Source organism: Spermophilus citellus (genome assembly GCF_964194105.1).
Source record: "Spermophilus citellus genome assembly, chromosome: 3".
In the NCBI taxonomy this organism is placed as follows: Eukaryota; Metazoa; Chordata; class Mammalia; order Rodentia; family Sciuridae; genus Spermophilus; species Spermophilus citellus.
In genome coordinates, this window is record NC_138184.1 from 202,250,253 (window position 1) to 202,276,831 (window position 26,579).

At 36.7% G+C, this 26,579-nt stretch overlaps 1 protein-coding gene across 1 annotated transcript in view; it reads right to left on the reverse strand.

Moving 5' to 3' along the window:
• Window positions 1–2,959: 2,959 nt before the first annotated feature.
• Window positions 2,960–26,579, reverse strand: part of AKAP9 (A-kinase anchoring protein 9) — a 142,540-nt gene continuing 118,920 nt past the window's right edge. The window contains exons 36-47 of the mRNA XM_081288423.1: window positions 23,980–24,199; window positions 23,138–23,288; window positions 20,972–21,637; window positions 20,534–20,733; window positions 20,121–20,226; window positions 18,123–18,305; window positions 16,836–17,036; window positions 8,687–8,916; window positions 6,487–6,572; window positions 5,291–5,420; window positions 4,636–4,775; window positions 2,960–3,518 (exon numbers count right to left, since the gene is read on the reverse strand). Of these exons, the coding sequence (XP_081144549.1) occupies window positions 3,481–3,518; window positions 4,636–4,775; window positions 5,291–5,420; window positions 6,487–6,572; window positions 8,687–8,916; window positions 16,836–17,036; window positions 18,123–18,305; window positions 20,121–20,226; window positions 20,534–20,733; window positions 20,972–21,637; window positions 23,138–23,288; window positions 23,980–24,199 (2,351 nt within the window). The 3' untranslated portion in view covers window positions 2,960–3,480. The remainder of the gene's footprint in view (window positions 3,519–4,635; window positions 4,776–5,290; window positions 5,421–6,486; window positions 6,573–8,686; window positions 8,917–16,835; window positions 17,037–18,122; window positions 18,306–20,120; window positions 20,227–20,533; window positions 20,734–20,971; window positions 21,638–23,137; window positions 23,289–23,979; window positions 24,200–26,579) is intronic.

Sequence of the window (26,579 nt, forward strand, 5' to 3'; positions counted from 1 at the left end):
TAAAGCTTAGGTTTGCCTGGATATAAGATTCTTGGTTGGCATCCATTTTCTTTCAGAGCTTGGTGTATGTTGTACAATCTCCTGGCTTTGAGGTCTGGGTTGAAAAATCTGCTGATATGGGTTGGTCTCCCCCTATATGTGATCTGATTCCCCTCTCTTGCAGCTTTTAAGATTCTATCCTTATTCTGTGTGCTAGGCATTTTTATTATAGTATGCCTTGGTGTAGAACTGTTGTAATTTTGTACATTTGGTGTCCTGTAACCTCTTGTATTTGGTTTTCCAATTTGTTCTTCATGATTGGGAAATTTTCTGATATTATCTTATTGTAGAGATTGTGCATTCCTTTGGCTTGAAACTCTGTCCCTTCCTTTATCCCAATGACTCTTAGATTTGATCTTTTGATGCTGTCCCATAATTCTTAGATATTCTATTCATGGTTTCTTTCTTCACTGTGTGATCAATTTTATTTTCTAGATTGTATACTTTGTCTTCATTATCTGATGTTTCTTCCAAGTGATCTAGTCTGTTGGTTATGCATTCTATTGAGTTTTTTGATTTATTGTATCCTTCATTTGAAGGATTTCTGTTTTTTCCCCCCAGAGTGTCTCTCTCTCGGAGTAATATTTTGCTACTTGTATTTGCTCTTATCTCATTGTTGGAAGGATCAATTTTTGCTTGTATTTGCTCATTTAGGTCATTCTTTAATTCAAAGATTATTTTATTTGTTTATTTATTTTTAAGAGAGAGAAAGACACACACACACACACACACACACACACACACAGAGAGAGAGAGAGAGAGAGAGAGAGAGAGAGAGAGAGAGAGAGAGAATATCTTAATATTTATTTTTTAGTTTTCGGCAGACACAACATCTTTGTTTGTATGTGGTGCTGAGGATCAAACCTGGGCCGCACGCATGCCAGGCGAGCGCGCTACCGCTTGAGCCACATCCCCAGCCCAAGATTATTTTAATTATGAATCTCTGAACTGCTTCTCTGACATTTCATCAACTTCACTGATATTATGGGTTCTGATATTATAGCATCCTGGTTTGTTTGGGGGCACTTTCTTCCCTTGTTTTTTTATGTTGTCTGTATGTGTCTGCCTTTCTTGCAGTGTGGATCTGAGATGTTAGTTTCTTTTCTATATTTTTGTTGTACCTGTGCAGAATGTCTTCACCTCACCTTGATGTTGGGCTTCCAGACCCTTCTGGTGTCCTCAATAAATGCTACTACATCCTGGATCTGGGTCCTGCTTAAGTTGGAATGGGTGGGTCTGGGCCGCTGGGCTTGACCTCTTGTGGTAGTCTGCTGGTTGGAAGGGGAAGTCCTGCACCAAAGGCTAGACTCTGGTGGTGTCTGCCCTGCTTGTGGAGGAGTAAATCAGGACCACTGAGAGCAGGGATCCTGGGTAGTTTTGGTGTGGGTGGATCTGGGCAGCTGGGATTATAGGTGGCTTATAGTACACTTTAATGTTTTAATATGTACTATATCACAACTTGAAAAGTTTAGTAATTATTTGTGTATAATTGGTTTTCTTTGGAATCATATGTATGTGTGTGTGTGTGTGTGTGTGTGTGTGTGTATATATATATATATATATATATATATATATATATATATATATATTGTCTTTAAAAGCATTCTGAAAATCAGGATTGATAGCTTTGGCAGACGGCTAAAGAGATCCATGTCAGTGCTCCTGTCAGTGGTCAGGAGCTGGGATTAACTATGTAATAAGCATGAGTTGGTGGGTCAGGGTAGAGCTCAGTGGTAGAGCACTTTGCCTAGCATGTGTGAGGCACTGGGTTTCATTCTTAGCACCTCATATAAATATGTAAAATAAAGGTCCATTGACAACTTAAGAAAGAAAAAAGTTAAGAACCCTAGGCAAAGCTGCTCTGTTAGTGAAGTTTGACTTCAGTTTTGCTTTATGGTGTTATGGCTTGAAACTAGGGCCTTGTGTATGCTAGGGGAGCACTGCAGATTTAGTTTTTAAACTACAGACTATTGAGAACTGCTGTTGCTAAGTACTTGTCCATCTGCTCTTTTTTTAATTTTTTAAAATTTATTCTGATTTGTTATACATGATGGCAGAATGCAATTCATTTTATATTACGCATGTAGAACACATTTTTTCAAGACACTGGTTATACACAAAGTATTTTCACACCATTCATGTCTTATACATGTACTTAGGGTAATGATGTCTAACTCATTCCACCATCATTCCTATCCCTCTTGCTCCCTCCTCTCTTTTCCCCTCCCTCCCCTTATGTCCATGTGCTTTTGTCATGTGTCTACAACAAAATAGTCCTGAATGGCAATCATTTTAGCTTCTGGTTCTTACCCACAACTCTCCTCCACTTCCACTAGGTGTTTTAGGATACTTTTGCTATGTTTAGAAATCCTCATACTGAAGCCCAGCTGCTAATATTGAAACTTCCAAGAATGTACAACTCATTACTATGCTTATTTGTGTTGATCTAAATCATAGGACATCAAAATCCTCCAGACATCAGCAACAAATACAATTCCTGTTTTAGTGAGTTGCCATGTTATTGGAACACTCTAGATAAAGAAACATCTGTGACAGCTTCCCAGTCTGAATTGTGTTGGACAGCAGGAATTCTATTTCATTCTGCTGAAATCTAATTAATAAATTTAGATTATTTGAGCTAAATGATTTTTGTGTCATAGTGGGCCACAGATTGTAAAGACATACCATTAGATACATGTAACACCAAATGTAATTGAATAAATATGGCTTTTAAGAAATATTATCCTTAGATATAAGTTGATGGAAAGGCAGAGGGAAAACCTTCATAGAAAACCCTAATATACAATTATATGAGGACAACTTTCTGTTTGAATCCTAAGGTCTTGCGTATTTAAGATAAGTAATTTATGAGGATATGCACCAGGAACTATATGGCTCAGTTAAAAATGAAGAAGTTTCAAATACAGTGTGGTGAAAATGGTGAAGTCATTTTTATTTTCAGTGCTTTGACAAAATACCCCATAAAATTCAAAACTTCTACCATTATACAAAAATAGGTGTCTACAAGTGATATCTTCTGTCTTCATCACCAGTAGCAAATATATTAGGCAGAAACATGTAATTTCAGTAGCCTTAAATGAAAAGTGCAGGACACCGCAAGCTACACATTCAGCAGTATCATATCGGCAAAAGTTTAATCTTTTCACCCATTTGATAAATACACAAGGTTTATAATTTAATCATTTAAATTAATATTCTGCAAATATACATGTAATTTAGTGATTATTGTGCATGAATACATACACAATGCTTGTATGTACAAATTCCAGTTTGTTTTCATGTGCAAGAGATCTGATACAATCATAAGCTGTGTTTGTTTTGGTCCCATTAAATATTCACAATATAAAAGCACAAAAGAATCTTCGATTTACAAAAGAGAATTTGTTTAAAATCACTTCAACTTTTGATGTTTTTAAAGTATTATCTTCTCATACCACTATGAAATGTAGTAGTTGAACCTATAAGAGAAAAACAAGACATTTTGCATGATTTTAAATTAGATTGTTCTATATAAATTAGCTGATATAGATAACAAAAAGATTACTCTTAACTCTCCATCAGAAAAAATGCCCTTTGTTCCTTAAACGTCTTATTTATAGTTCAACTGATTTTTAAAGAGATTTTGACTATACTTATAAGTCATCAAGAGTGGTTCTAAAGCAAGGAATCAAGACTCATGCTAATATAAAGTGTTCTAAAGGTTGAAGTTCTATATATTTTTAGTATATCCTAAAAAATATTTTGGTCTTCAGATTCTGGATCTTGTGAAATTTGGATGCTTAAAACAAAACAAACCTTTAACCAACAAACAGACTTCAACTATAATAATGAGAGTTTCCTAGTACTACAAGTTACTTGTGTTAAACACATGAATTTTTTGAATGAATGAATGAAGAGATAACTACTAACTCAATCTGATATTAGTCCACAGTTTGTGGGACTAGTAGGAAAAGAGAATCATTAATAAAAGTTAAAAAAACCCTGTAAAAGTAGACTGAATACAATTCAAACTAAAATGATTCAAAATCTCTGGATCAGAAGTGAACTAAAGGAAGACAGGGTAAAGAAGTTTTCTCATAATGAATAGAAAATCCACTTCTGTTATCAAGTATGACACTTCAGGTATGTTTTTGAGGAAAGAAAAGTAAAAGATCATTGTTAGGATTTTTTTTTTTTGGATCACTCTTAAAAGCACCAGGCAGTAGTAGGGATAATGGTTGTACTAAGTGATCAATCCTCTTCCTCACCAGTATCTGTATGCCTCACCACTTTCTACCATGCATTACCTCAGAGCACCTTCCCACATTAGTCTTCAATCATGTGTTTTCTATGAGCAATCTACTGAATGAAGAGGTAGTAGGGGAATTATTTGGGGGTGGGCAGGATTTGAGGTGATAAATCATGTCTTGAATACTCTAAAGTTAGTTGCGCTGCTGGTTACACAGTTTAAGCTTTACCTAACTTGGTAAGTGAAGTAGATTTTATTCTAAACAATGAGGGTTAAGGAGTTTCAAAATGAGGAGAGCTGTGGGTCTAGCACTATGGCACTACCAATAAGTGGTTAAACTTAAGCACCTGTCTGTACAGTTCCAAGTCTTCTTTGTAGTGCCTCTAGCCGAGTGATATAATCTGCCAGGGCTCTATCAGGATCATAATTCTGAAGGTGAGAGCACGCTGTGGAACCAGGATTTAAATCAGCTAGGGTGCCTGGAGACCTAAGGATTAAAAGCAATGTACATATACCAAATTACCCAGAAACAATGCAATCACATTACACACCTGCCTCCTCCCCCACCCCCGAAAGGCAGGCCACATACATATTATATGATCTATATCCCCAATGCTTCTAAGTTTGGGATGGGAAAGAAATTGGTCTTCAATAAATTCAAAGAAGCTAGGGCTTCATGAAAATGCCAAGTATAAACCCTGTCAGTTTGTCAGTAAATGTTGGATATGTAAAAATGCATCTGTCATGCAGACTAACATTTTCTCTAACGGCCAGGGACTTATCAATTTTAATCAACACTTTTTCCAATGTCTAACTATGGCATATGGTAAGCAACATTTGATCAGCTCTGTTTCCGTTAACCTTAGAAACCATTTACAAATTTAAAACCTAGCTTTGATTCTGGGCCATAGGTTAAACAAATTACAACTAAAGACGTCCATCTGCCAAAGTCCTATCAGTGTCCATCTTTCTCTGTTAAATATTAATACATTTAATTCTTACCTATTTTGAAATGGTAAAAGGCACCTAGGAGAATCCAGATCTGATCTTGAGCGGTAAGTTGTATGTCTTGGTTCTCCATCTAGCTCTAGTTCATCAGAAGAATGATAAAATGGGTCAGTCTTTTCAGCACCTTAATGTAATGCAAGATGTTAAGAAACAAAGCAAAACACACCAAAAACTAAAAACCAAGCCCTTGAACATTTCTACAAAACAGTATTATACCATGTGTATATAGTGTATTATACCATGCTGTCTTACTTATAATAATAATTTTCAATTATTCTTGCTAAAGAAGAGAACAGTACAGATAAAACTTAAGCTTTCAATATTGTTATTGAAATTGAGTATTTCTGATATCTGAACTATGCTTCAAAGAAAAACTACTGAATTGGAGTATTTTATTTCTAAAAGACCTCAATCTTAGGGTTTCTGAATGTGTTATCATTTGGGGGAAAAGATAATGTGGATAAGAAAAATTAGACTAATGTAACCAGATCCTTTATGACTCCACTCTCCTTTTATAGGAAAAAAAATGCAATCAAGATTTGCTAATTTTTGGTATGACACAGATAAAAATTTCTCAGTGCAAGCATTTATATTTCAAAATACTTTCATGGAAATTTCCCTTTTCTCTGTACTCTGTGCTCTCCCGCTTTTGACCTCATCCTTATATCCCAAATGTTCAAGCCCTAATGTTCTTTCTACTTCATTCTAGGTGTAGAGAGAAGGAATTTTAACTGTTCTTATTTTTATACAATGTAGTAGTAAACTCAAATGATTCGAGTGTTATTAGATCATGAAAACTTCAAACCATAACCGTTTTACATGACTAATAGCTATTCTCTCTTGAACCCAGAGCCTTAAGTGCCCCTACTGGGCAGCACTACTGGGTAATCTGGGACAAATACCATGTGTTTTCCAGTGCTCAATTTTTCATCTGTAAAGTGAGAATAATAGTAATTGTGATTACATCAAATTGGCAGAATATATGAAAAAAGCAGGGCTTAGTGTAGACCAGTGCCCATAAAAATCAGCAATTCTTATTCTCTTTAAAACAATGAAGTCCCTAGCCTTGTTAGTAATAAGGTCCTTTATCTTTGGAAAACACTGGCTCCAGAATTTGCTATTTGGAAGATATTAAATTTTCAATAATTTTAGAGGGCTGTAAATGTAGAAAAATGCTATTTTGACTTTACCTGGATTCAGTTCAAAGCCATCCCTGTTAACATTGGTGGAACCAGAACCTGTGACTTGCTGCCACCGTTGAACCAAAATTTTCATTCTAAAAAAAAGATTCCAAGATAAGACATCACAGCATATCTATAAAGATCATAAAATATACCGTCTACAAAAATCATTTAAATATGAACACAGATCAGATTTCAACATAATCACAATTTCCTAATCCAAAACTATGTACATGCACTTGGGTTGATGGCAAAATTAACTGGAACAGAAGAACACAGTTGTAAGCTCCCCTCACCTCATTTTCAAGGGGAAGCAGAGGTCTTTGGTGTTGCCAGAATCAGGTTCTAGCTTTACAGATTAATGAGACAGGAAGAGATGGAGGGCAAAAAATACACAGAAAGAAAGTAGCTGCAGGAAACAGAATAGTGGATGAAAGGTAGATGAGAGGAAAAAAGAATAAAAGGACCCATAAGAGGGAGCTGGGAAAGCTGGAGGATGGGTGAGGCCATGTGACCAGGAACAAAAAACAATGCTGGCTTTAAATGAATGGGGGTATTAATGTCATCATATAGCTGCATTAGGTTTGCTGCATGGCCCATCTTGGCTTAGAGAGCTTTCTGGAGTGCCAGGGCTCTGTCAGGATCATAATTCTGAAGGTGAGAGCACACTGTGGAACCAGTCTGTTTCAAGACTCAATTTTAAGAGAGTCAAAATATAAGTCTCCCCAAATTCCTCTAATCAAAATGACTTGTCTAACTCCTGAGACTTCACATGAGTGTCTCCTAAGTTCTGTGTATATGGCCCTTCCCCAACAGAAAGTGAGCTGTCTTTGGATTTTAGGCAGGTATTACATCTTTTTCATCAATGTATCTGCCAGTGCTTACCCTTTGTTTGCCAGACACAAGGTGACGTTGGGAATGAGAAGTGGGAAAGGAGAAACTGGAGTGTGAGACTACAATAAGAAGAAGAGGCAGGCACAGTGGAAGACAAACAGGCCAGACTTGAGCTGTTTTTAGAGAGCCAGCATGGGTGCAATAGAGAGACCAGGCTAATTGTCCCTAGTGGGTTTATAACCCCTCCTTGTCCCATTTTTTTCATTTGTGAACTGACATTTGGAACTAAGGAAACTCAAGTTTCCAGTTTAAAAACACAGAAACAAAAGCAAAACTCATATTTTTCAGAAGAAAAAAAAAAGAGCAAAATCCTTTGAAGAAGCATCAAATGTGACCTGGCAAGAACTACTTTAAGAAACAAAATTCCTTTGGGACTCTGCTGAGTTTCAGAGAAATAAAAAGGAGGGTACACATGGAGAAGCCTAAGTGTCTGAGTGATCTTTTTAAAATTTATTTTATTTTTTTAGTTGTAGATGGACACAAACCTTTATTTTTATGTGGTGCTGGGGATCAAACCCAGTGCCTCACACATGCTAGCCAAGCGCCCTACCACTGAGCCTCAGCCCCAGCCCCTGATTATCTTATCTACTAGTTAAGAGGACAGTAGTGGTTCATGACTACAAGGTAGTTTCAACCACATATGGAATGAATGCCGAAGTTCCTAGCTTGTAACTACTAGGAAAAGAGTGACAAAAGCACTAGCAGAATCCCTGAAGGCCAACCTTGGACTTGAATGCAGAGGTAGAACAGGGCTTTCCAGAGTTGGGTAAAAAACAGATTATTTTAGTAGGAAAGGAAGACAGATGTATGCCGGCCTGAGGTGTGATTTTTCAAAAAAAACTTTTCCTTTTTATGATCTCTCTTATGTCTATGTATGTATAAGCTAGTTCATGGGTCTATTCAAATTAAAAAATGACAATTGGACTGGATATGCCAGCTTGAGTCACCAGCTGCATGTACCTAAGCAGGCCCTTTCCAAAGGGTATATTTACACAGTACAGAATAAAGAGTCCTTGCTAAAAGGATGAAAACCCAGAGAGAAATTTATATTTTAGGGATGGCAAAGAAATACTATACAAACTTTTTTTTTTTCCCTCCCTATGGTACTGGAGATTAAATCCAGAACTGCTCTACCACTGAGCCATATCCCCAACCTCTTTTGCTTTTTATTTTGACATAGTGTCTCAATAGGTTGCTGAGACTGGCCTCAAACTTGCAATGCTCCTGCCTTAGCCTTCTGAGTAGCTAGAATTACAGGACAAATATCCCTTTAGAGGGTCTCTGAATAAAATCAATTTTCTTTCAAAAACTTTACCGTGAAATTGCAATGGACACTCTGACAGCTGAACGAAATCTGGATAAGCCCTTTGGGCGGCTGATGAACTCCAGATTGGTGAAGGCTGGCTGACCCCCCATCCGGGCAAGCAGCGTTATGGTGGCATCCTCACATTCTTGGAATTCGCCCAATAATTGCAGCAGGTATTTCTTCTGATAAATGAGAGCTTTTCGAAAACTTTCTGCCCTCAAGTATTTACCATAAGTCCTCTACATTTAAAGAAGGGAAGAACATAAAGTCATTATTAAGAAGTCATTCAGATGTTGAGAGGGGAAGATGGTGCTCCGCGCCGCCGCGTCTGAAAAGATGAGGTAAAGATCATTAAAGGAGATCTGTCAACAAAGACCCAGCACCGTGTCAAGAAAGGGGCCTAGGTGGAGTGAATCCGCCACGACTCCAGCCAAGGTGGAGTGAGTCCACCACGACTTCAGTGCGAGCAGTAAGGCTGCAGCCCGAGCTGCCCGGCTCCCTCGGCCCCTTCTCCTTCTCCTCTCCGTCTTTCCGCTTTGCTTCTCCCCAGCTGTCTCTCCTCCCATGCTCAGTCCCTAAATCTAGATCCCAATTTCTTTCCCCCACCCCACCTGCTCTCCCGCGTGTCTGGTACCGGCCTGCGCGGCCCCGAGGCGCCGCCTCCCCTCCCCCAGCCCGCACCCCCTCCCCGGGTGTCCCGAAGGCCACAGCTGAGCCGCCACCGCGCCGCCGCCACCTCCCGCGGAGCACCATAGAGCAGACTCTTCACCGTGCGAGTGAGCTGCCGAGTTAAATGAAACAGCTGATAAGATGAGTGACAATTTAAAATCTAAGTGATCCAACATGGCGGCGGACGCGGAGAGATCAAGTCTCTAACCCCTTCAGCTGCGCGAGCATAGGGAGAAGTAAACTGTCAAAATACTGTTCACTCAGGACCACTAGGCACTGTTGAGCTGAAGGGGATCCCGGGCGAACAGTCTGCCCCTCTCAGAACACACCGAGCCCGGATTGGGCTGCATTCTAGTTCTGGTTCGCCTGCTTCTCGTGACTCAGCACTAATGATCCCGCTGAAATAACTAGTCGGCCCACCTGAACTCACAGAGGTAAAAGCCAACTGAGCAGGATAGTCAGACCCAGGGTATCCCTCTGCTGACAACAGAGGTCCCTTGCACCAGCTACCAGGGGAGTTGCTACCTGAGGGCAAACAAATTCGCTGGGGGTCCTCAGCCCCAAGCCCTACAAACTTAGGGTCTGAGGGAGGCAAACAGAAAGGGTGTGCCCAGGCATCCATGGAAACAGGGCTCCCAGGAGCAGCAGACCCGGCGTGTAGCCAGTATTGTGGCGAGCTTCACAGGTGAGAGGGGCCTGGCTTGAGGAACCACAAGAGAAGGCCCTAGGCACTCAGGATTGGAGACTTGCACAGTCTGGGAAGAAGAGCTGAGGAACAGTGATTGGTTCCCACCCATAAAGAAGAGAAGCCTGGCCCAGTTCCCACCTACTGGAAGAGAAGTTAATTGAGCTCTATGACTGCATTTAATATTATTATTATTATTATTATTATTTTAATGATTATTATTGGTATTTTTTTAAATTTTATTTTCACTTTTTGTTGTTGATGTTGTTGTTGCTCTTCAACTTTCTTATTAATGGTTTCAATTTTTTAATTCTTTTTATTCTATTATTATTACTATTATTTCTTAAACTTTAATTTCCATTTGTTTATTATCATTATAATTTTTTTTTGGTTTTAAATTTTTATTTTTTTGTTTTTTCTTTTCACTTTTTTCTTTTGTCTTTTCATTTCTTTTCAATTTTCTTATTCCCCCTTTCTTGAATTCTACCTGCCTACACTCACTCTCTTTAGTGACTTCTTCCCTTCCCTTCTAATACCTCTCCTCCCAAGCATCAAATAAATTTATAAGAGTAAACAGTAACTCAGCAGTCAAACAGAACAAGAAGTATCATGAGCATAAAAAAGCAAGGAAGAAAAGGAGTACAAACAATGAAGGACAGCCTAAATATTCAGGAGGAACTGGAGTCATCAGAAAAATGGCCATATAAAGAACTCAAGGAACACCTTAGACAGATGGAAAGGAACCTTAAAGATCACATTGAAAATGAATTACATAAACAGATAAAAGAAGAAGTTAAGCATCTTTATCAGGAGATAGAGATTATAAAAAAAATCAAACAATAATTCTAGAAATGAAGGAAATGATAAACCAAATTAAAAACTCAATCGAGAGTATCACTAACAGAGTGGAGCAAGTAGAAGCCAGAACGTCAGATAATGAAGACAAAATATATCATCTTGAAAAGAGTCTAGCCAACTCAGATAGGCTGGTAAAAAATCACGAGAAAAACATCCAAGAGATTTGGGATAACTTAAAAAAACCAAACTTACGAGTCATCGGGATAGAGGAAGGCATAGAGATTCATGCCAAGGGAATGAGTAACTTGCTGAATGAAATAATTACAGAAAACTTTCCAGAAATAAAAAAGGAAACAGATATACAAATTGTAGATGCATACAGGACACCGAGCACACAAAATCACAGTAGACCAACACCAAGACACATTGTTATGAAGATATCCAATATACAGAACAAAGAGAAAATATTAAAAGCTACAAGAGAAAAGAGGCAGATTACATTTAGGGGTAAACCAATAAGGTTAACAACGGATTTTTCATCACAGACGCTGAAAGCGAGAAGATCCTGGAACAACGTATTTCAAACACTGAAAGACAATGGATGCCAACCAAGAATTCTGTATCCAGCAAAATTAAGCTTCAGATATGACAACAAAATAAAAATCTTTCATGATAAACGAAAGCTAAAAGAATTTGTAGCCAGAAAACCAGCATTGCAAAGCGTCTTGAGCAAAACTCTGCATGAGGAAGAAATGAAAAACAATAACCAAAACCATCAGCGGGAAGTGCCTCGGTAAAGACAGAGGACGGGGGAAAGATAATCATGGAGAAACAAACTAAATTTTTTTTTAAAAAAAGGATAAATAATGAAACATGGATGGAAGTACAAACCATATATCAATAGTAACTCTAAACGTTAATGGCTTAAACTCTCCAATAAAGCGACATAGGCTGGTAACATGGATTAAAAAAACAAATCCAACAATATGCTGCCTCCAGGAGACACATCTGATTGGAAAAGACATACACAGGCTCAAGGTAAAAGGTTGGGAAAAAATATACCACGCACATGGTCCTCGTAAGCAAGCAGGGGTGGCCATTCTCATATCGAATAAAATCATCTTCAAGACTAAGTTAATCAAAAGGGATAAGGAAGGACATTATATACTGTTAAAAGGAACCATTCACCAACAAGACATAACAATTATCAATATTTATGCACCAAATAATGGCACTGCGACGTTCATAAAACAAACTCTCCTCAAGTTCAAGAATCAAATAGACCACAATACAATAATTATGGGTGACTTCAACACATCTCTCTCACTATTGGACAGATCCTCCAAACAAAAGTTGAATAAAGAAACTATTGACCTCAATATCACAATCAATAACCTAGACTTAACTGACATTTATAGAATATATCAACCATCATCAAGTGGATATACTTTTTTCTCAGCAGCACATGGAACCTTCTCAAAAATAGATCATATATTATGCCATAGGGCAACCCTCAGTAAATATAAAGGGGTAGAGATAATACCATGCACTTTATCAGATCATAATGGAATGAAACTGGAAATCAATGATAAAAGAAGGAAGGAAAAATCCTACATCACATGGACAATGAACAATACGTTACTGAATGATCAATGGGTTACAGAAGACATAAAGGAGGAAATCAAAAAATTCTTAGAGATAAATGAAAATACAGACACAACATATCGGAATCTATGGGACACAATGAAAGCAGTTTTAAGAGGGAAATTCATCGCCTGGTGGTCATTCCTCAAAAAAAGGAAAAACCAACAAATAACTGAGCTCACACTTCATCTCAAAGCCCTAGAAAAGGAAGAGCAAAACAACAGCAAATGTAGCAGAAGGCAAGAATTAATTAAAATCAGAGCAGAAATCAATGAAATTGAAACAAAAGAAACTATTGAAAAAATTAACAAAACAAAAAGTTGGTTCTTTGAAAAAATAAATAAGATCGACAGACCCCTAGCCATGCTAACGAAGAGAAGAAGAGAGAGAACTCAAATTACTAACATACGGGATGAAAAAGGCAATATTACAACAGACACTTCAGAAATACAGAAGACAATTAGAAATTATTTTGAAAACCTATATTCCAATAAAATAGAAGATAGTGAAGACATCGATAAATTCCCAGACTGAGTCAGGAGGATACTCACAACTTAAACAGACCAATATCAATAGATGAAAAAGAAGAAGCAATCAAAAGACTTCCAACCAAGAAAAGCCCAGGACCAGATGGGTATACAGCAGAGTTTTACAAAACCTTTAAAGAAGAATTAATACCAATACTTTTCAAGTTATTTCAGGAAATAGAAAAAGAGGGAGCTCTGCCAAATTCATTCTATGAGGCCAACATCACCCTGATTCCGAAACCAAAGACACCTCAAAGAAAGAAAACTACAGACCAATATCTCTGATGAACCTAGATGCAAAAATCCTCAATAAAATTCTGGCGAATTGGATACAAAGGCACATCAAAAAAATTGTGCACCATGATCAAGTAGGATTCATCCCTGGGATGCAAGGATGGTTCAATATACGGAAATCAATAAATGTTACTCACCACATCAATAGACTTAAAGAACCATATGATCATCTCGAAAGACGCAGAAAAAGCATTTGACAAAGTACAGCATCCCTTTATGTTCAAAACATTAGAAAAACTAGGGATAACAGGAACTTACCTCGACATTGTAAAAGCTATCTATGCTAGGCCTCAGGCTAGCATCATTCTGAATGGAGAAAAATTGAAGGCATTCCCTCTAAAATCTGGAACAAGACAGGGATGCCCCCTATCACCACTTCTATTCAATATAGTTCTCGAAACAGTGGCCAGAGCAATTAGACAGACGAAAGAAATTAAAGGCATAAAAATAGGAAAAGAAGAACTTAAATTATCACTATTTGTGGATGACATGATTCTATACCTAGAAGACCCAAAAGGGTCTACAAAAAAACTACTAGAACTAATAAATGAATTCAGCAAAGTGGCAGGATATAAAATCAACACACATAAATCAAAGGCATATCTGTATATCAGCGACAAAACTTCTGAAACGGAAATGAGGAAAAACACTCCATTCACAATATCCTCAAAAAAAAATAAAATACTTGGGAATCAACCTAACAAAAGAGGTGAAAGACCTATACAATGAAAACTACAGAACCCTAAAGAGAGAAATAGAAGAGGATCTTAGAAGATGGAAAAATATACCTTGTTCATGGATAGGCAGAACTAACATCATCAAAATCATCAAACTAACATCAAACTAACATCATCAAAAGTTCTCTATAGGTTTAATGCAATGCCAATCAAAATCCCAATGGCATTTCTTGTAGAAATAGATAAAGCAATCGTGAAATTCATATGGAAAAATAAAAGACCCAGAATAGCAAAAATAATTCTAAGCAGGAAGTGTGAATCAGGTGGTATAGCGATACCAGATTTCAAACTATATTACAGAGCAATAGTAATAAAAACAGCATGGTACTGGTACCAGAACAGGCAGGTGGACCAATGGTACAGAATAGAGGACCCAGAGACTAATCCACAAAGCTACAACTATCTTATATTTGATAAAGGAGCTAAAAACATGCAATGGAGAAAGGATAGCATCTTCAACAAATGGTGTTGGGAAAACTGGAAATCCATATGCAACAAAATGAAACTGAATCCCCTCCTCTCACCATGCACAAAAGTCAACTCAAAGTGGATCAAGGAGCTAGATATCAAATCAGAGACTCTCTGTCTGATAGAAGAAAAAGTAGGCTCCTATCTACAGATTGTGGGGTCGGGCTCCAAATTCCTTAATAGGACACCCATATCACAAGAGTTAATAACAAGAATCAACAAATGGGAGTTTCTTAAACTGAAAAGTTTTTTCTCAGCAAGAGAAACAATAAGAGAGGTAAATAGGGAGCCTACATCCTGGGAACAAATTTTTACTCCTCACACTTCAGATAGAGCCCTAATATCCAGAGTATACAAAGAACTCAAAAAATTAGACAATAAGAAAACAAATAACCCAATCAACAAATGGGCCAAGGACATGAGCAAACACTTCACAGAGGAGGACATACAATCAATCAATAAGTACATGAAAAAATGCTCACCATCTCTAGCAGTCAAGGAAATGCAAATCAAAACCACCCTAAGATACCACCTCACCCCAGTAAGATTGGCAGCCATGATGAAGTCAAACAACAATGAGTGCTGGCGAGGTTGTGGGGAAAAGGGTACTCTTGTACACTGCTGGTGGGACTGCAAACGGTTGCGGCCAATTTGGAAAGCAGTATGGAGATTCCTGGGAAAGCTGGGAATGGAACCACCATTTGACCCAGCTATTGCCCTTCTCGGACTATTTCCTGAAGACCTTAAAAGAGCACACTACAGGGATACTGCCACATCGATGTTCATAGCAGCACAATTCACAATTGCTAGACTGTGGAATCAACCCAGATGCCCTTCAATAGATGAATGGATAAAAAAAATGTGGCATTTATACACCATGGAGTATTACGCAGCACTAAAAAATGACAAAATCATGGAATTTGCAGGGAAATGGATGGCACTAGAGCAGATTATGCTTAGTGAAGCTAGCCAATTCCTAAAAAACAAATACCAAATGTCTTCTTTGATATAATGAGAACAACTAAGAACAGAACAGGGAGGAAGAGCAGGAAGAAAAGATTAACATTAAACAGAGTCATGAGGTGGGAGGGAAAGGGAGAAAAAAAGGGAAATCACATGGAAATGGAGGGAGCCCCTCATTGTTATACAAAATTACATATAAGAGGTTATGGGGGGAATGGGATAACAAACATGGAGGGAAATGAATTACAGTAGATGGGGTAGAGAGAGAAGATGGGAGGGGAGGGGAAGGGGGATAGTAGAGGTTAGGAAAGGTAGCAGAATACAACAGTCACTAATATGGCAGTATGTAAAAATGTGATGTGTAACCGATGTGATTCTGCAATCTGTATTTGGGGTAAAAATGGGAGTTCATAACCCACTTGATTCTAATGTATGAAATATGATATGTCAAGAGCTTTGTAATGTTGTGAACAACCAATAAAAAATAATTGTTCAAATTCAAATTGTTCTCTAGGGGATGATTATTACCTAGATTAAAAAAAAAAAAAAAGCAGTTGTAGGATGGCAGGTACTGTTTTTAGCTTCATCAGCAAAGTTGAAGGTTAATGTAACTTTAACCATTATAACTTTGCCACTTTGTAGTCAATGGTGTGTAAATACTAACCTTATAGTTATGGTTTTAGTTTGAGTTTTAGCTCCTGTTCATGATATTATAGTAAATTTTTTTGTGTTCCTATTATCATTTGTGTTTTCTTATGTATAGAGCTATCCTTTTCATCTGAGAATTAAAATTTCATGGAGCTATTTTATTATTGTGGTCACTCATCTATTTAGTTTTTTAAATAAGCCAATTATTCTGTTACTGTATGAGTCATAAATTTGTGTTTACTCCATAATCAGAATAAGTATTCCTAATACTTTTCTTTCTCTTTATTTTGGATTTTACATTAAGTGATTAAGGTAGTTTTACTACAATATTAATCTCTACACATTGGAGAGGCTACTCCAAGGGCTTCCCATCTTAGGGCACAATGTTCTTACACTGACGGTAGCAGTATGTTTGTGAGGAATTGAAAAGACAACAGTACTATTTGTCTATTGAGATAGAAACTGTGGGCGGAAGGACAACCAGCTCTGGGTGTTGACACCGTGACAATTAATTGAGCTTAACCTGTTACCAGTCCTCCCAGAAGAGGCATGCCTCTTCACAAACATTCTGTGACATGCTAGAGACCTTGCAATCACAACACACTGAATGGCCTCCAGAGACAACCTGAGCGCCACCCACATTTCTTTAGTCTGTTTGGGTAAGGGCAGAGAGATGAAAAAAGGCAAAAATGGAGGACTCTCATTAGAAGGAAGATGTCACCTACCTTTAATGAGACATTTTCAGAATCAGTGTTCAGATTCTGAAGTAAAGTGTCATTTCTCAGTTCAGCTTTCAGTTTATATACCTCAGCTTCCTTTTTTTTTAAGGTTTTCTGAAGAGCTGATTTTTCTCTGTTCCATATTTCTTTTTCAGAAGCAATAATGGCTTCAAGGTTGGCATCACCACAGAATAAAAACCTAGAAGACTGAAGAAACAACAGCCTACTTACATAATTTCCTGCCCTTGTTGGTGGTACCAGGGCTTGAACCCAGAGGCACTCTACCACTTTAATCATGTCCCTAGCCCTTTATATTTTGTTTTCAGACAGGGTCTAAGATGCTGAGGATGGTCTCAAACTTGTAATCCTCTTGTCTCAGTCTCTGAATTACTAGCATTATAGGTGTGTGCCACTGTGCCCAACTACTTACATAAAGAACACATCTCTGAAGAAAAAGCTGAATTAAAGATATTAAAAGTATCCCTATCATGGATATCTAGTCTTAGTTTTCATCCTCAAAGTCAATTTCAGCTGGCATTAAAAAATATTTACTAACTCCAAGTATATGGTCATTTTGCTGAGTAGATTAGCTTTACCCCTAAAAGTAAAAGGTGAAAGCCTAGCCACAGAAAAGGTTTATCAGATCTAGCAGAGCTTTCACTAAAAATGTTGAGAGACTTAAGAGATGGACACGGGGGTCCAAATGTGGAGCCCTTACTAGAGAAGTGGAGATTATAAAGAAAAAAAATAACCCAGTACAAAGAAGGGAAGTGGTTTCCTATGGAAGCCATGAAGAGATGTTATCATCCATTTGACTGTATGCTTGTCTTACCGTTTCTTCCTATTTTTATACTGGGTAATTATAGAAACCAACCAGCAATTTATTCTGTAGGTTTTAAAAAAATGGAAATATTTAAATTCCCAGAGTGGTTTATCAAACTGAAATATATAATTTCAAAGCATCTTCCACTTGAGTCATAAACACAGTAAGTGGTAAATAATGAAGACAACAGTGAGGATTCACGTTTGAACATTTCTCTACACATGTCTGCTGACAGTCAATACTGTATCTGTCTTTGGACATTCATAGACATAGACTGGATTATGACTTTAGGTCAGTTTTCTCAGAGTCTGGTACAGAGACAGCTCCCTCAACAAAATAATAGCTATTAATATTACAGTCATCCCTATAAAAATTTCCACAGATCCTCCTACACATCTGACCTGATGCTTTTACATTCAAAATTAGATAGCAGAAATTATAACTTGGCACTGCTTCTGAAAATGACGTACATAATCTCCACCAGTTCCTGTCTGTTGACAGCGCCTCAACTGCTCTTCCATCTTCACGACCACATTCCTCAAATTATTCTTTTCTTCAGTCAGTTGGCTGATATATCCTGTCAGTTCAGTATTTTGTCTGAGTAGTCTTTCAGTCAATGAACACCCAGAAGTACCTGGTAATACTAAGGTAGGCTGAAAAAATAAAATGGATGTAAGATCACACAAGCACAAATATATGTGAAAGTGTGTTGAGGCACTGAAAGCAACAGATTTCACAAACTGTTGCTTGGTTAAATCATAGAAATTTAGCAAGCAAGAAAAAAATCTAGTAAACAGAAGGAAAGGCACATATAAAAGCTCAAAGGTTTATGCAAGAGTATATTGCTTTTAGGGAGCTGTAAATTGCTTGGTAAGGCTAGAGAGTAAAAGCTGCTTCACTTATGAATAACAGACATAAATGAGAGCAATGGAGAGTCTTTGTGAGCCATGAAAGGCTTTCATCAGGAGCTTGCCACAAAGTTCCTTTGGTAGCTATGTGCACAGTAAAGTAAATTAGGGTAGACACAATATCCAAGTGTTAGGCAAACTCCTCCAGAGAGAGAGAGAAAGAGAGACAGAGAGAGAGATAGAGAAAAGAAGAAGGAGGAGGAGGAGGGGAGGGGGAGGGGGGAGGAGGAAGGGAGGGAGGGAGAGAAGTTTTTAATATTTATTTTTTTAGTTTTCAGTGGACACAACATCTTTATTTTATTTTATTTTTATGTGGTGCTAAGGATTGAACCCAGTGCCCCACGCTTCATGCTTGTGTTACCCCTTGAGCCACATCCCCAGCCCCGGGCAAATGGGATGGATATTTAAGGAGGTAGAAGACATAGAACTTAGTGACTGCTTAGATGTACAGGTCAAGGGTGAAGGAAAACAGTGCACGGTGACTTGGGTTTTATACTGGGTGATGCCATGACCAGAAAGGGGGTCTAGGGTATGAGGGAGAAAGGGAAGATGTTCAATTTGGAATGAGCCTGGGAATTTCCTAAGACACTATTGGGTATAGTTCTTCTTTTTTTTAATATTTAGTTTTTAGTTGTAGTTGGACACAATACCTTTGTTTTATTATTTTTATGTGGTGCTGAGGATTGAACACAGGGCCTTGCACAGCACTAGGCAAGTGCTCCTCTACTGAGCCACAACCCCAGCCCTGGGGTATACTTCTTAAAGAAAAGGTGTTAATAATTAAATGGACTTGGAGTCCAGGTCAAAGGTCTATAATGGAGCTACTGTCTACTTGACAATAATCTTCAATGAGGGTAAGATTTCTGTCAAATTTGTTCATTGTATCCCTAGGACTTAGTATAGTACATGGCATATAGTAGGTGCTCAATATAAAATATATTATCACTTGGTAAGTCTAGTGAGCACTCAGGCTATGGGAATGATAAACATGAATAGATAAAAACATGAAAAATGACAGAAGAGGAATGTATGAAAGAAACCGATAAAGAAGCAGATGAAAAAATACTGACATAAAAGGCAAGAAAAGAGAAGGGTTCAAGAAGGTGGAAGACACTGAAAATGTCAAATTCTACAAAGTCAAGAAAGAAAGGGAGTGAGGAGATTTACCAGATTAGTCACTTGTGAAGACACTGGTAGGATTCTGCAGGTGGTTTTATGGAGTGGTGAGGGTACATCTCAGACTGCTCTTTCAAAAAGCCTGGTCTCTTAAAAAGAGGCCAATGTAACTTGGCAAATGTTATATTTAAAATTTAATAAAAGATCAAAATGCTTATATAGCATATACTGCCAGTTTCAAATGATTCATATATATATTTTTAAGATGTTGATGGATCTTTATTTTATTCATTCATTTACATGCTGTGCTGAGAATCAAACCCAGTGTCTTACATATGCTAGGCAAGCTCTCTACAACTGAGCCACAACTTCAGCCCCATGATTCATAATTTCTATTAAATCTTTGCTGTTTATATTTTACAGAGTTTTAATTAAAAGTCTTACCTCTTCACCTGGTTGGTGAGTTAATTTCTGTAGTTGTAAAGTAATTTCATCAATAGTTTCCTGTGCCCAAATGAAAGCTTCATCATCTGCTGTTTCAAACTGTAGTCTTCAAAGAAAAGACAAAGTCAATACAGACCTCCTCAGGGATGTTACTAACACAAACACCACAGATTAGGGGACACACTGCTTTGCTTATCACTTGTTCCTTAGGCTAAGTGTTCTCTTTTCCTGGGTTAAGTGTTAAGGTATTTTCAGACATATGGGCTATTTTTAAAGAATGATGTTTCCTAATGTAATTATGCATCATCTTTAAAATTTTAATTCTCTACTCTTGGCTACCTATTCATAAGGGACAGAGTCTACCTAGCCTGTCTAAGAATGCCATTTCTGAAGATAAGGCAGAAAAGTCTAACCTATTAGAGGCTTTCTGGGCTAGATGGTGCAGTTTTGAAGCCACAAGTTGAAGCTTTTGTCTGAGCATTTCTAATTCATGGTTATAACCAGTTTCTCCTCCATTCATTTCAGGGTAATTTGATTCTTTTGTCTCTCCTTCTATTTTCTGTTGAAGAACCCAATTCCTTGTTCGATCATTAGTTAAGCTCCAGGTGGTTGGCTGGTGATTTTGGATAAAATAAAACAATAATTATAAACATATAGTGTTTCATATTCTTTCTTAAGAGGGAGCACAATTATTGTTTATATTCCAAATAAGGTTTATAGAATTAATTTTGAATAATTTTCACTTAACTATTTAAATACTTTAATCAATATCAAAAGTTTTTGCTCAAAGGGCAAGTAACTTGCTCAAATAACTTAAAATATATTTAAAAAGAAACAAAGTGTCAATTTACCTCATTAAGATTCTGATATAGAATTCGTCTACTTCGTTTTTCTTCTCGTTCTAGTTCTTGCGTCTGGAATTCCAGCATAATTCCCTGCAATCGCTTTCCTTCAAGGTCTAACTTATAAACTTGTTGCCTCTTCTCCTCCAGCTGGCGCTGAAGATCTTCAACTTTGGACTGGAGCTCACGCATTTTTTTCTGCCCCTCAGTATTGGCTTCCTGTTCTGTCTGCAACGTCTTCCTGTGAACCTGTCTATCTTTTTCCATTTGCTGTCTCATTTGCAAAGAATCCAGTTTGTATTTTTCAGTTTCATTTAACAACTCTACTATACGACGGTGTTTTTCCTCCAGCTGTTTCTGTAGCTCTATAAGTAGGTCATCTGAGGGTAATGATGACCGAAGCTGCCCACTACTGTCACTGCTGTGTAGCTGTGCATGGAACTGCCGTTCCCTATCTAAAATACTACTCATTTCTTGAATTCGAATTTTTTCAGACTCAAGAAGTACTTGAAGCTCCAAGTTTCGGCCTTGTACTTCTGATAATTGGGCATCATATAGCATTCTCTGTGATTCTGTTTTCTGCTGTGATTCATTTAGTAGTTGTCTCTGCTCTTCCAAAAGTAGGTTTAGTTGAATATTTCTCTGTTTTTGATCCTCAAGTGAAAATTTCAAGTCCTTGTGAGAGAAAAATCAAATAACTTGATTCATTAAAAATGTTTGTAGTGGCTGGGAATGTAGCTCAGTTGTGGAATACTTGCCTTGCATATACAAGGCTCTGGGTTTGATCCCCAGCATCCCCCACTCCCCCCCCCCCCAAAAAGCTTTGTAAGTACATGATTACACCTTTATTAATATTAAATTGGTAGTATTTGGTAATAGAAAATAAAACTTTCGTTCAGTTTATTAAATTTTCTCTCATTTGTGGAAGCTAGAGAGACAGGAGGAGAGGGGGCAGGGGGGAAGGAATCTCATGAAAACAGAAAGAAGACCAGTAGAAGAAAGGCATCAAGATGGAGAGAGAAAGGGAGGCCATAGAGAAGTACTGGGGAATGAAATCTAATCAATTATGCTCTGTTCATGTACATATATAACACAATGAATCTCACTTTTACATACAATTATAATGTACTAATTAAAAAAAAATAATAGAAGGCAGACCAGTAGAGGAAGGGAGTCAGAGGAGAAGAGGAGGGTGAAAGGGGAGCTACTGGGGAATAAGACTGATCAAATTATGTTATGTACATGTACAAATGTGGCATAATGAATCTCACTATTGTTGTTACAATGCACCCCCCCCCGAAAAAGTTTGGTAAAATAATAACACTTTTAATCTTAAATATTATAAATATAAATATAGTTAAATATGAAGCAGGGAACATTTCTCCAAATAACAACCTTTAAAAATGTGTTTTTGCTTCACAGTTTCACTATATTAATAGTGTTTTTTTATTGTTAAGTACTTCTGTATGAATAAGTTTCTAAGAAAGCCTAATGTTGTTCTTTTTTTAGTTTTTTAAAAATATATTTATATATATTTATAGGTGGACACAATACCTTTGTTTTATTTTTTTTATGTGGTGCTGATAATCGAATCCAGTGCCTCACGCATGCTAGGTGAGCACTCTACCACATGAGCCCCAGCCCCAGCTCCAGCCCCCAATGTTCATTTTAAATCTTCTTGAAGTATAACAGAAGGGCTCCTGGTACCAGGAAAGTATTCTTTTTACCCTTCTTTAAGAGGAAACAGGAACCAAAAAACTACTTTAGTATTAAACCGACATAACTGCCCTATTTATCAAAATGTGTGTGTACTAATTCATATCCCAAAAATATGGTGCAGCAGAGCAATCTGTCTGCTTCCTTGGATGTAACAAAAATTTATCGTACCATTAACATTTCCTCATAATTCAGTTTAGATAACATTACAACAATATTCAACACATACAAGAGTCTAAGGTTGTCATTTTTTTAAAAATATCTTTTTAGTTATAGAGGGACAGAATACCTTTATTTATTTATTTTTACGTGGTGCTGAGGTTTGAACTCAGTGCCTCACACGTGCTAGGCAAGCGCTCTACCACTGAGCCACAATCCCAGCGATTAAGGTTGACATTTTAGACAGAGAAAAATCTCAAGAGTTTAGATTTTCCAAAAATAGAAGGGCAAAGAGAATACCTCAAGTTGTTCTTTATCTCTCTCTTCATTGCATCCCAATTTGGCTTTTTCCTTCTCTAAGGCCCACTGGAGCTCTCTTGATTTTTTCTGTTCACTTGCTAGTGTATCATTAAGCAAACGTAGTTCATCGGTCTTGTCTTTTACTTCCAATCTAAATAAAATGAATAAATGAACTTTCATAAAACTATTCTATGTATTGAGAGAAACAGGCAACATTTTCACTAAAGGGCTGAGGCATATTATAAACTACCTAATAGAAAAATATAAACTATTTAGAGATTAAGGATTAACTGTGGTTTATTTCAAACTACCTGTTCCTAGTAGTAAAACTACCATTATTTACCAATGTAACAATTATCCAATCTGTTTCTAGAAAAGAATATTAACAAAACATTTCCCTTGTCTTTTACTGAACATGGGAATTGTCATGCATTTTTACAAATGAAATACCTTAGTATTTACACCAACAAATATATCCTTTTCATAAGCGTTACATCTTCAAATCCTGTGTATTTTAGCTAACTAAATTCTGAAACATATTGAGATCATAAAGGTTAAGTTCATATTGGCTGCAGGTAAAATAAAGATCACAAGTATATCTTATACAAGTCTCAAATAGAACTGAGGGCCACAATACAGATTGGGCCAAAACAATCTTAAACTTATAATTTGGAAAAATTGGGGATTTTCACCCTCTACTGTAGTTTTTTCCTATGAATAACAAAATCACATGCTACTTAAACAACATGTATTTTATTTTTATAATATCTGCATAATATTTATGACAAATTTACTCCAATTCCTTCACTAATACACGTTTATAATAAGGAAGTGTGGTATACCTGAATGCTTCTAATTCCTTTAGATGCTTATGCTGTGCCTTGAGTGTTGTTTCAAGTTCCGATTCCGTTTGCGCAAGTTCATTTTTTAGTTCAGCAACTACCATTTTTTCTGAACTCAGGTGTTCTTGAAGTTCACTTGCTTTGTCTTTCATATTGCTGAGCTCCACTTGCATCTCCAGAATTTGAGACTGCTTCTGCTGCACAGTATATTCCAAAAGTTCTAAAGAAAAAATGATCAATATTTATAATTTAACCTAGTAACTCCTATTTGGTTTATAAATATTTTATTGATAAGAACTGATTTGTAGCATAGGAGATAACTGCAAAGCAATCATGAAAGGATTACAGTCCCCAAAGTTTAATACAAATAAACTTTATGCATGTTTTCCTCATAGTGGTAGTGGCCAAGATTTCAGAAGTATTTATGAAAATAATAAAAGTTTAACAACAGGGGCTGGGGTTGTGGCTCAGTGGTAGAGTGCTTGCCTAGCATGCATGAGGCACTGGGTTTTATCCTCAGCACCACGTAAATGTAAAAACAAAGATATTGTGTCCACCTAAAACTAAAATATATAAAAAAATAAAAAAAACCAATTTCTTTATTTATTAATTTTAGTTGTAGATGGACACAATACTTTTATTTACTTATTTTTATGTGGTACTGGGGATTGAACCCAGTGCCTCACACAGTTAGCCACAACCCCAGCCCTCCAAGAACTTTTGAAAATCGCACATAGTACTTGTAGGAGTCATTCATGTATCTATGACTATAATGGTTGCTTCTTTTGTTCAGCCTCTCTTTGCAGACAGTCCTTAGGAACTTTACTTTTATAATTGTTCCAGAAATGGAAGTCCAAACTCCAGTTGAGATCTCGTTTTTTTCAATAAAAATGAACAAAAACTCCATAATACACATTTGTTACAATGAAAACAAACTCAAAAATTTAAATCTCGGCCAGGTGTGTGGTGCAAGCCTGTAATCCTAGTGGCGCAGGAGGATCATGAGTTCAAAGCCAGCCTCAGGAATGGTGAGGTGCTAAGCAACTCAGTGAGACTCTGTCTTTATATAAAATATAAAAGAGGGCTCAGTGGTTGAGTTCAATCCCCAAACTAAAATCTTATACATGTTAAATAAGAACAGGTTACAAAATATGCATCAGGATCCTGTTTTTATGACAAAAAATATACTTATGTACATATGGACATTGAAAAGGTCTGTAGACATATTTACTTGGGTGTTAAATAGTCATTATTTTAGGATTTATGTGACTCAAGATGTGATTTTTACTCTCTTGTTTTTCTATCCCACCATAAATATGTAACACTACATATTTAATAAGAAAAGTTTTTACTTAAAATTCTAGCAAAGTTCATCAATAGACATTACAATTAGTAAGAATGATATTACAAGAAGGACATAACATTGACTTTAGATGATAATCATGTTAATTTAGCTTTTAAAACTATTTCTTAGGGGTAGAGGTTAATAATTTACACATATAAACATGAATCTACAGAGATAAGACTTCAATAGCATTCTATATAAACAATATTAATTACCTTTAAAACTTTTCAATTAAGCCTTTGTCTACAGGGATATGTTTAATTTAACTTATTATACCTGTTTTCTCTGAAGAATTTTAACATGATTCAGCTTTTCAATGACAAATTTTGAGCCTGTGTTGTGATTTTAAAGTCTGCAAAAGCACAGGTGTTTCTATCATCACTACATGAAACAGTTACTAAAGATGCATGTGTCCTCAATAGATACGATAAGAATTTAATAACGATTTCCATTTATAGTTAAATTAAATAGACTTTTATCAGAAAGTGGGGAAAAGATCCAAGCAAGCGTATCACAAAAACAATAATCCAAATAGTTGATAATCATATGAAAAAGCACTAAGCCACTTGAATAATTAAAATCAATTAAAACTACAATTATGTACTGCACACCAAACGGATTGGAAAGTTGGCAAAGTTGTATATAACATAACTCTCACATACTGCTAGTGCATGCACAAATTGACAAAACTACTTTTTAAAAAAATATTTATTTTTTAGTTGTAGTTGGGCACAATATCTTTATTTTATTTATTTTTATGTGGTGCTGAGGATCAAACCCAGAGCCTCCAATGTGCTAGGTGAGCACTCTACCTGTGAGCCACAACCGCAGCCCCTAACAAAACTACTCTTTAAAATAGTTTGGTGTTCTCTAATAAATTTAAAGATATGAATCCTATGACCCAGCAATTTCACTCCTAGAAAGACATAAGTACAATTGCATCAGAAACACTTTGCAACAGTGTCCACAACAGCATTGACTCTAATAGCTAAAAAGCAGAAACAATCCAAATCTAATCAACCACAGAATGAAATATTATTTAAGTTGTAGAATATCCAAACAAGAGAATTCTATATGGTAACAAAAATGAACTATAGATAAATGCAGTAAGTTGGGATAATTCAGGAAGGTGACAGAAGCAAGACATAAAATATACAGATAAAGTTCAAAAATAGAAAAACTAACATATATGATTTTGGAATATATAAATTAGTAATAAAACTAAAGAAAAATCAGGATAACCTCTAAGTTACTA